This window comes from Trachinotus anak, unplaced genomic scaffold (genome assembly GCF_046630095.1).
Source record: "Trachinotus anak isolate AG129_WGS33_773 ecotype Australia unplaced genomic scaffold, CSIRO_AGI_Tana_v1 ptg000009l, whole genome shotgun sequence".
NCBI lineage: Eukaryota > Metazoa > Chordata > Actinopteri > Carangiformes > Carangidae > Trachinotus > Trachinotus anak.
The window spans coordinates 8,292,851-8,304,164 of record NW_027273860.1 but is presented as its reverse complement, the minus strand read 5'-3'; the positions used below and the strand labels follow the sequence as shown (position 1 = coordinate 8,304,164).

General features: G+C 43.2%; 1 protein-coding gene across 1 annotated transcript; it reads right to left on the bottom strand.

Moving 5' to 3' along the window:
• Positions 1 to 1,823: 1,823 nt before the first annotated feature.
• Positions 1,824 to 10,700, bottom strand: shha (sonic hedgehog signaling molecule a). The gene is made up of 3 exons (XM_071485017.1): positions 10,054 to 10,700; positions 5,749 to 6,010; positions 1,824 to 3,615 (listed from the first exon to the last, which is right to left on the bottom strand). Exons 1-3 carry the CDS (start codon positions 10,351 to 10,353, stop codon positions 2,927 to 2,929), a joined length of 1,251 nt encoding a protein of 416 aa, XP_071341118.1. The 5' UTR covers positions 10,354 to 10,700; the 3' UTR covers positions 1,824 to 2,926.
• Between the last annotated feature and the right edge of the window lie 614 nt (positions 10,701 to 11,314).

Genomic DNA, 11,314 nt, shown 5'->3' with positions numbered 1-11,314 from the left:
TTGCAACCATGTTCACTTGAGCACCCTCCATATGGCTAGTATTTTTTTTCTCTTTATTTTTGTGAAAAATGTACACAGTATGTCTCAATCTAGCCATTTGTCCATCCATCTATCCTGAGTTTATCTGCAATATCAACATGTATGAAATTCAGTCTGGTTTGATGGTAAGGGAGGGGTCAGTAGTGAAGGTGCGTTGCTCCTTAAGGATCAGATCCTTGTCGCTTTTCATTTACCTCCAACCTACCACTTGCGTCTTGCGCACTGCTGATTGCTGCCACAGAGGAGTAAATGTTGCCTGGGAAGAGCAGAGTACTGCCATTTGCAGACCTCTCTTAGAAACGGGGAGTTTTGTTTTCCAGAATGCCAGACTGTTCATGTTTGCAAATGTCAACATTTGTAAAAGCCGTTGTTGAGCTCCAGCAGACTGAGGGACCCTGAGGGATTAGAGGAGGCTCTGTTTACCTGATCTGAGGAATGCTGCCCTGCACGGACGCCTTTGTATCTGTCAGGGACCCAAGGTCACAGTGCCGGGAGAGATGGGGCGCTTTGTCCCTCCTCAAAGTTTCCACCTCACAATATCAACAACAAAACACAATGTGGGAGAAGGAAATGGAATTCCTGCTCATGTTGCAACAGTATTCAGACACTTGGGTTCAATGGCCCCTTTTACCTTTGATAAATCTGAGTGAAAGATGGCTTTTATCATTTTGGTGATTGAAAAACTATAGAAGATTCACTTTATTTGTATTTTTCATATATTTCAACTCCATTTGAACCTCTGCGTCTCTCTAGACCGGTACAGTTATTTTGTTTGAAGAACCAAACTCAAATCCTTTAAAACAACCAAAGCGTGAGCCCCAGACAGTTTGTTCTATAACCCCTTCAGTCTCCCAGTACATTCATTCATTCAGTTGTGAACTTAAATACCAGATTAAGCTCCTTTCTTGCTATAAGTAAAGGCAGTTTTCTTGTAAAACTATGTACATCTCCCAGCTGTAGAATGATTTAAAAAAAACACAAAAAAAAACATATATATTATAGGCAGCACTGTCGGTGATGCACCACACGGTGTCGCACTTGCACAACTTAACAACATGGCAGCTGGGCGAGACTGATGCTGTAATCAATTGCAGAGGGATATGCAGCCTTACAATACCAAAGCACATCTCAGGAGGACAAACATACATCACGAAAAGCTCACTATTAAGTGCTACATGCACACTCTAAGTCCCTATGAAAATATTGAAGGATTATAGCGATTTGTCAGGACTAACAAATGTTTTACTAAGCTGTGATTTAGACTACAATGACTGTATTTCTTCTGATGGAGCAATCTGACCTCAGCCGGCAGACACCGAGCAGCAGATTCAGGGCCAACAAACACGCTTCTGTTTCATTTGTCTGCGAGTTAGAAGTTATTTGCGGAGGGCAAACCTCGTTAAATTCGACATGGACTCTCAACATTTCGCAAGCATGCAGAAGGTAGTTCAAAGCGCAATATTTTTCGCCATTTTGTAAGAGCTATAGCAAAGAGGGCGAAATTTGTTTGCTAGCTTTTCCCAGTGAGCTAAACTCACTGTTACCATGTAAAACTTGTCACACATGAACCATAACCGCCTAAAAATGAATGATCTGCTCATTATAAAACATAACTGGACCGAGGAGGAAATACTAACACAGTCTATAATTGATTTGTCAATCAATTAGTTGTCCTAACAACTAATTTAAGACCTTAATATGGCCATAAAATATCTCATAATATTGTTCAAATGTTCCTCTTTGTGTTTCCTGTGAAGCTCATTCAGACAAAGACATGTAACAACTGCAAGTTTGAAGATTTTCTTTATCTCATTTTGTAATAAACATATAAATAATAAACTCTAGACATTTTTGACACATCGCCCTGTTATGAAAGTTAACTGGTATGGTCTGGCTATATAGACTATCCAAACTGTGCATCTGCCGCAGGTCATTTCTATAAAACTATTTCCCTATTACAAAATATGAAAAGAAAAATACATTTTAGTACATTTACAGGAGTTACTTATTAATTTATTTAACGAAACCGTTTCAGTACTACTTTAACTGTTACTGAATTGTCAGAATCTGCATTTAATATTTTTCTCAGAAGAAAACAGAAAAAATAGAAACACACAAAAGAAAAGAAAAAAAAAATGCAAGAGAATGCAGACATGAGGCAGAATATCTGTCCCTCTCCGACAACTTAAACGAACAGTTTCCAAAATAATAAAATTCTTAATAAACCAAGCAGTACAAGATTTTCCAATACTTTCCCAACTACTGTATTTAAATTAAAATATATTCTCATATCTTACACTATTTCAAATAACGAAATGTGATTCGGTAGCGATCTGTCAAAATCTAATTTACAATTCTGTGTATAAAAATATAATTTATGGAACCCCGCGAAGTTTGTTCTCCCCCAAAATATAACAGTCAGTTGCACATATATGCACATATGAACATTACAACCTGTCAAAGTTAGCTCCTTTCTACATGGTCTTCTTTCTCTTTGCGCAGTTTTTTTTTGTTTCTTTTTCACTTTTTTCTTTTTTTTTTTCTTCGTTTTTTTTTTCCTTTCTTTTGTTTTGCATTTGAGATATACAAAAATAGATTATGCACAATTTGCTGCTCACACCGTTTCAGAATCCATTTGTGTGACAGCAGCGAGTTCACATGAGAATAAATTATTCAAAGAGAAACTTTTTAAGGCTCCATTCATTCTTTGAAAGGGGACACATCTTGGAAAAGTCACTGAAATAAATATCCCAACTCCGCTGGGGCCTTTTGTCTTGTTTGTCTGTCTGTTCGTTTTTTTAATTATTATTATTATTTTATTTTTTAATCTACTGAATAGTTCGTGTGTCCTACATTTAAGTCCCATTCTTCTCCTGTAGTTGAGGTTTCAACTCGGGTATACTGACATCCCAAGTGGATGGATCGAGTGGCTGTCCAAGAGCCATGTTCCTAATTGATAAAGGATCTTGGAGTACCAGTGCACTCCGTCGTTCTGCGCACAGGCTTGAGGCTGGGAACTAAAAAGCAACGAGGACACCCAGTGGGCGAGCCTGACAGGTGCCAGGGCCCAGTGCGCCAGGTCGTGGTCTTCGATCACTGCGTAACAAGACGCAAGGACCTGGTCCACAACAAGGGTCCCCTGCACGGTCACCGGGGCAAAGGAGCCTTCGTGCTCTTGCGTGTAAATCCGTTTTACGGTCACTGGCTGGAGTCGACTTCCCTCGGTGTCGAAGACGAACACCTCTTGTCCAGGTTGGACTTGGCTGGCGAAGATCGCCGACATCCGCTTGTCCGCCTTCTCCGTGTAATTGTTGTGGCCAACGAAGAGGAGGTGCGCGGCCGTGAGGGTGATTTTCTGGTCCGACTCGGTTTCGATCACGTAGAAGAGCCTCTTAGTTGTAGAGTCTTGGTCGATGAACATGATGAAGTCGGTGTAAATCGGGTTTCCATCCTCATCTGCTGCCAGCACCTTGTCGCCGGGTTGGAGGTCTTTGACTGCCTTCTTGGTGCCATCCTGGATGGTGACAGTGGAGGATCCTGGGAAGCAGCCACCTGATTTTGCTGCCACTGAGTTTTCTGTTAAAATAAAAGATTATGGTGTTAAAACGTGAAACCCTGACAAAATATACGGTTTTACACCATGAAATAAGGATTATTCATGTGGAACTGCAAGAATATTTTTTTAAAACATCTTCAAAACGCACAGTGTCCTGAGGCTGGTGATATCTGAAGCTTTCAAACACTTTTAGGACTTAAACGATAACTAACAAGTGCTTTGACGCATTACAGTTAAGGAGCACTGCCCCATTCAAAAGCCCATTCAAAAACTTCTCTTTTTTTTTTTTTGCTTGTATTTGTGTTTTCTCCTGCCTCCACACATCATGGTGGGCCATATGCATTTTGCATAATGATGCCTGTCGGCTCCTCCAAGCCAAATGCGTATTGGCTTGGCCCATGTTGTCTGAGACGAGAAAACTGAAAGCCTTGGCTCATCTATTCTTAATTAAAAAACCCAATAAAGAGCAGGCATTGATATTCTAAATCAGCTTGTGGATCGAGCCACTCTCGGTAAAGAACACTTACGCCTTTCCCAGCTACTCTTCCCATATTTACTCAGGTGCAGAAACCTCTATGTGACAATTCACACAAATAGGCGACTCACAACTACTATTTACCCAGTGGAGCCACTTTTCCAAGCCTCTCGAGTTGTAGATTTGAATTTAAATGAGGGCCCGGACTCTTAAATGCTTTCTGTTGTGCAACATCAATGTCCCCTCTTTCTACCACCTCTCCCTGCTTTGTTGTCAGTCTTGATGACAATAATTTTGGCCTTGGTGGAGCTCTCCACATACCAGTCTCTAGGATCACACTGTCCTACACACAGAAAAGGCGGTTTCCTACCCAGAATTTGGGGTTTTTAATCTTCTTTTAAGATTCCCGAGCATGAAATAAGGTGACAACTGAAAACCAGATTTACCCCAACCAATTCAACATTGTTCAGCCAAATCCTTTTGGTAAAGTCGCATGACCCCTAATGACACGTCGGCCTGGCCCATACTGTGATCTCAAAACGTGTGTGCTGAATGATAAATAAGGGATTTATCAATAAAGTCTGAGCTAAGAAAAAGTGCCATGGTTCATCAATCAGCGTGAAGAAATATTTTCTAAGCCCCGTAGGTGTCCTATTGCTTAGTGAAGGCCTGAGAGGAAGATTATTTCAGGCAAAAGTGAGCCACAATAAAGGTCTTAAAATTAAAAATTAGTTGTCAAAGCTTGGACAAATGAGATCCAAAATAAAGAGGTTAACAGGAGAGTTCTTTTTTTTTTTTTTTTTTTTTTTTTTTTGGTTTATCCCCTATATGACCAAATCTAAAAATGTTACCTAATTTAGAACAACACAACATAACACAACTTGCAGCATCTTATTTTGGCTGCAGCTGCTGTGCAGAAATCCACAGAACAAAATGATTTGCTTTTCTGGGTCACACCGAAGAGCCTTGTTAGATTATGGCCGTGGTTCCCACCAGGAGACAGTGTGGGGCGATGTAAGATCAAGAAATAAGCTGCATGGTAAATGCTCATAACGCCACTGGCTGGGATGTGCCCGTACATCATTCATGGAAATATATATATTTGCAATTTCCCACTCCGAAAATCGACTTAAAATGAGTAGTTATACTCCAACATGTGGTTTCTGCACTTCAGTTACCTCATCAGATAAATATGGAGATCTCATTTTTGTTAATAATCATTAATTGACTGATAATTTCTGCTTTATGGCTGATCACTCCATGGGCAAAAATGTATAGTTCTGCAATAAGATACAGTTTATTTCACTTCCTCTCATCTTATTTCACCTTTATCTTCTTAGAGCTTGTGAATCTTGCAGCTGATTGGTCGCTGCCCTTTTTTTTTTTTTTTTTTTTGACACTTGCATAACTTGCTTAACTTCATTACATCTAATCTACATTTTACTCACAAGCAGCTGATGAAAGTCTGATTTTGCATGAACCTTTCCTACGAGATAACGCAGGGCTGCAGTTTCCCTGAGCTGCACCTGCTCTTTTAGATGATTACAATCGCACCTGACGGAAAATGAGCCCTGCTGATAGACTTGGTCATTTTCTCCTACAGCCAGCATCACAGCGCGCATGAGAGATTTTGTAAAGGTGCAACAAAGTGGCTTTCCTCCCGCCCCGCAGTCATTACCTGCTTTCACAGAGCAGTGAATGTGGGCTTTGGACTCATAATAGACCCAGTCGAATCCGGCTTCCACCGCCAGCCTGGACAGAGTGCCGTATTTGCTCTTGTCTCTGTCTGAGGTGGTGATGTCCACGGCTCTGCCCTCGTAGTGAAGAGACTCCTCAAAGTGGTGCCCGTCCTCGTCCCAGCCCTCGGTGACCCGCAGCTTTACCCCGGGCCACTGGTTCATCACTGAGATGGCCAGCGAGTTCAGCTTGTCTTTACATCTCTGCGGGAGGGAGAAATGGATCAGTTAGTCACCTGCTCTGCCATAGATTGCAGGTATAGGCTGTCCTGGCGCGTAAAGTGCAAGAAAGGCTGAGTGTGGAATAGCATCTGCCACCAAAGCCTTTACATTGACACATTTGAGTTGCCAAGAGTCTCAGGTGCTCACAACTGTCTAAAAATAAATCATCTTTTGGTCAGAGAAATAAAATATTAGCCCGCATGGGCCACAAATAGAAGTTTCTCCCTATATTTCCACACTGGAATATACCTTCCCGACAGATTCATGGGATGTTTGTTTGATCTCTGCTGTCTCTTATAGAATGATAACAATTAAAAAAATCTTATTAGGACTCACTGAGGCCTCGACCACGCCTCTCCATACCCACCTGACGCCCCTGATTCCTCCCTGCTGAGGTGAAACACTGCAGCTCTGATCCTGAATGTGAGCTTGCATTTCTCAGTGTGAGCAGCAGCGTCAGAGGGCACATCTCGGATAAGAAAGCTGCTGATGAAATATTAATAAGGCACCGCATTCGCTTCACTGGCCTATAACATATGGGTCTTTGGTCTTGGGGAGGTGCGAGCAGCGCCCCTTTCTATCCAAAAAAAAAGTGTTGCATTGAGCACAACACGTATACATTATATATTCATGAGTTTGTATTAGGTCATGAAATAAGCGACTTTTTTGTTGGTTGCAACTTGTCTGTTTTCTTTGAATAAATAATTGATATGCAGATGTTATGAAGATAATCTTCAAGAGCAGCTGAAGCCTTAAAATATCAGGAGTTTGTCCTATAAATAAATCGTCGCACCCCAACCTCTCTGCGCTCTCTCAATGAAGATGCTTGGCCTTCTCCAAGACAACTATTCTCAACACTCAACCAATATGTCAAATAAAACATCACAAAGAGTCTTTTCAGTCCAACCGCGGAGGGAAACTTTCGTTATTCTTCTCCTGCAAAGTCTTGGAAACGTGACATGCCTCCTTAAGTCGTGGTGTTTTGGGTGCTGACTGACAGACTTGTGAAATATCCAGGGATGGTATGGGCGCACAGAAAAGCGTCTATGTGTGACCCACTGTCCTTTTCCCTTATGGACAGACTGTGTGTCCTAAAGCAAGAATGTTCACACAGACTCAAAAACTCGTATAACAAGAAAGAAAAAAAGAGGTTCCTCATATATCAGTGGCTGTTTTATGAGGATATCACACTTGTAGAATGTGCTGTATAAAAAAGCAGCTCCCTAAAAAAAAACCCTCCCACATTCTGAGTGGGTTTGTCGGAGTCAAGAGCCGTAAAGCTTAACCTATTTATTAATTCATTAGGTCGTGTGCCGCAAATCAAGCCAAATTCTGCTCAGCCACCGTGAAGCCCAGCAGGGTGCCCCGGACCGGCGCTTTGTGCTCGGGGTAAAGTTGTTCAACAGCCTCCCTCTTAATCTTTTCACAAATGATTTGGTTAGAGGAAACACTTATCAGCTACCTGTCAGTGCAAACAAGCCGCCAGCTCATCTCTTTCCGACTCGTTTGCACTGTGGGCAGGGACTGCAGGTTCCTAATAGTGCTACACTGCAAAAAAAAAAAAAAAAAAAAAAAAGCAAACAAACAAACACTTGAATCTAGGAGGAACTTTTCTTATATGTTAAAAGTAACACTTCCCAGGTTGCGTGGTCTCACACGGCAAATCATGCATTTTCTTGTCACAAAATCCACTCAACACCTTATTCTGCTTTACAAGCTGTCTCTGGAAAATTCTTGAAACAGTTGAAGCTTCATTGGAAATAAGTGCAATTTAGGAGATGGGCAATCCGGCTGCTCCACAAGACAACATTTCCACATATTTTGAGACAAATGATATTCTTCCACTGACAGTACAGCTGGGATTTGTAGATAAGATCAGCCTCCAAACTGATGCTCCTGCTCACTATAGACCCGTCACTCCAGGACACAACATCTGTAAATGTCTGTAAAACACCTCTACTGGCAACTTTCCTGGGAGTGAGCTGCGTCTTAATAGTTAAGTTCTTAATAGGTGCTTGTTCAAACGCTCCTTCAAGTATCAGGTATTGTAGTCTTGATTAGACCTCAGTCTAGTGATTGATTAATTCACTTGTCGCACACACCTAGGGGAGCTGCAGAAGACACGTGCCTCATGTATGAATACAACATCTATTTTCTGCGACATAAGATAAGGTGTAAAGTTCACTATATCCGTGCGTAAAACTCCGTGCGTAAAAACCCACCGGGTTCATGCGTAAAGCCGTGGAACAGCGCAAAGACTGTTGGCACAGCGTAAATCCCCATGTGATAATGCTTAAGCCTTTGTCAGAGTAGTCTACAAAACAGCTACAGTCGCCCTCTTTTGAATGTACATGCTTTAATTTGATGGCTTTTCAGGGGCATTGGCGATAAGGAAAATCTCACCTGTTTTAACTTACTATGGCCTCCCGCTGACCAAAGGTCATAAGTTCAAATTGCGTCTCAGGCCCAGTCAGGGGTGCCTAAAAGCCCTTTCATGTACATTTCACACTTAGAGTCGGCTGTTGTGTTTTCTGTAAACGCTCGGATGCTGAATGGAAAACGGATGATGAACCAGAAGCCACAATTGCTCTGTTTTTTCTTTTGAAAACATAAATCTGTAAAACAGGAAGCATATCCTAAAAATGTTATTTAAGGCTCCAAAAGCCTTTGTCAGAGGATTTCCCTCCTCGTTTGTGTGATTTGATACAGACCTGCAAACACAAGTGTTTATACAGCAGGTGGGGCATTTTACTTAGATTGAAAGCCTTAATGAAGACACGTTTCTCTGTATTCTCACACATGAATGAGACGAGAGAGAAATCAAGCCTTTCCTGTTTTGTGGAGACGCTGGAACCTCAGAGAGGAAACCTATCGGGGGGTCCCTCAACCCCGCTTTGCTCATCACATCCCCACCTCTGTGTGTGTGTGTGTGTGTGTGTGTGTGTGTGTGTGTGTGTGTGTGTGTGGGGGGGGGGGGGGGGGGGGGGGGGGGGGGGGGGCACGCACGGTGAATATTTCATCGGAGCTCGTGCTCATGCATGGTGCGAGGCACGGGTTCAGGGACTCCGGCGCGCGCCCGGCGTCATCACCACCACCACCACCACCGGCATTTTTATTCTCACTGAGCCAATATCACCCAAGCGCCTTTAATAATTCACCAGCATCTGAGTGCTAAAAGTCATGCCGAAGAGACGCGGCATCCTGCAGCCCACATCTCTCCGATGTGCTGTGAGCCTCGTCCTCTCTGTGCCGAACTAACTGCCTACATGAGGATGGAGTGTTTAAAAAAGATGTCATCTTCCATGCAAGTGCATTTGTAAAAAAAAAAAAAAAAAAGGCACCATCGCCGCTGTGCGCCTTGCTCCTAGAATTGACCGAGTCCCACCCATTTATGAAGTCCTGAACACTCTCAAAGAAATGTCACTGTTTTCATGCACTGATGCACACTATGCGAAAAGCTAAATTACAGCAGCCTGTGCGAGAAAATGTCTGAGTGAGCCACGCCATGCCTGAATAAGCCCGGCTGTTTGAAGCGGTGCGCATCCCCAGGGCTGGAATAAAGAAAAGGCGCTTTAAACAAGCTGTAATGTGAAGCTTAAATATGCAACAAACATTGAACGTCTTCATGAAATATAAGGCAATATAGATGAGCGCCTGTAAGGCAACAAATACTGTTTCACAGAGATACAAATATAGACATGAGGAGAGGGGCACATTAATATTTTAAATACACTGTCACAATCATGAAGGCCGAGTGTCCTGACTGTCCGCCTGCACATTACTTCTCCAGCTGGATTTCTACATTCGCTTCAAGCCTGTAGCCCCTGAAAACTGCCCATGCTGGTGCATAAAGCGCATCTGCTTTTACAGTGAAGTTAAAAGGCTCAGTGTGAAGAGTTCAGCAGCGGGTAACACAGACTTCACTTAAGGTGCGCAATCAGTCTGACAAGGAGGTTGTTGCAGTGCGCAGTGATGGTGCGTTAGGAGACGGGCAGTAGGGGGAAAAGGTTATTCTGTCTCCTTACCTGAGTCATTAGCCTGTCGGCACCGGTGTTCTCCTCATCCTTGAATATGATGTCTGTGTTATAATTGGGAGTCAGTTCTTTAAATCGCTCGGAGTTTCTTGTGATCTTGCCTTCGTATCTGCCGCTTGCCCCGAGGGTCTTCTCCGCCACGTTGGGGATGAACTGCTTGTACGCAAGAGGTGTCAGCTTCTTCGGGTGTCTTCTCCTGCCGTAGCCCCTGCCCGGTCCGCATCCCATCCCAGAGGACACCAAGGACAAGCAGATGAGACCGACCAATACGATTCTGGTCCAGAGCAGCATTTTTGTCCTTTTAGATCTCAAACGAGTCGCCGCTGCTATCTCAACCGTCTGCCTCTCCCGGCTCTCGCAATGTCCTTGTCTCCTCTACTTCGCCTTCGCCTGGTCTCTACCGTGGCAGGTGCGGAAATGAACGCCTCAGACAAATGGTAATAACGGGGCACATCGAAGGAGGGTTAAAAAAAAGTAGTGAGGGAATTAAAAGCCACGGGATCTCTAGTCGAGCTGCAGCCGCTTGTGTGAGGCGACCGCTTTTACTGCTTTGTATTATAGCACCGATCTATAGCAGGGGAGGGACTTGATTGGCTCGCCTAGACAAACCCTCCTGATGTTATCCCACAAAAAAATCTTAAAAGATTTCTTCCACCTGAGGGTTAGCCTGTGTCGCGGGGAGGAGGGGCAGTTCCATGGGAAAACATCAATTATATACCGTTTTTTTTCACCCTCCCATTTTCCAGATTTCACAGGGAGGGCAGGATAGACGGGAGCAGTCGCACAGTGCTGAGCTCAAATCTGAAGCAGTGTAGTTGAAGTGATTTCAATGTGTGTGCGGTAATTGAAGTGCGTCTGGAAGAACTTTCCGCACAGACTGCATATCCCAGGAGAATAAAACCGCTCATGGACGCGCACTGCGCACGCCGTTTGCTGTGACCCCATATCCACAGAATGAATGAATAAACGTAAAATAATAGTTTGCTTGCTGTGCTAATTATTAGATTGGTGGATCTGGTTTCTAAAACAGACGAACGCCAACGCGAACATACGCACGAAAATGACTCTGGAGACGTTTCATTCCATTTTGTTAATCAAAGTCTAAAAAAGCAGAACAAATACAACGAAATATACCTCTTCCTTTGACACCACTCGTTTGACCCAAACTCTGTCAAACTTTAGCAAAACTTAAAAATAAAGCTGCACTGTATCCATGCAGTGAGCGCGCTGTGCGCCCTTGTTGCACCCTCCA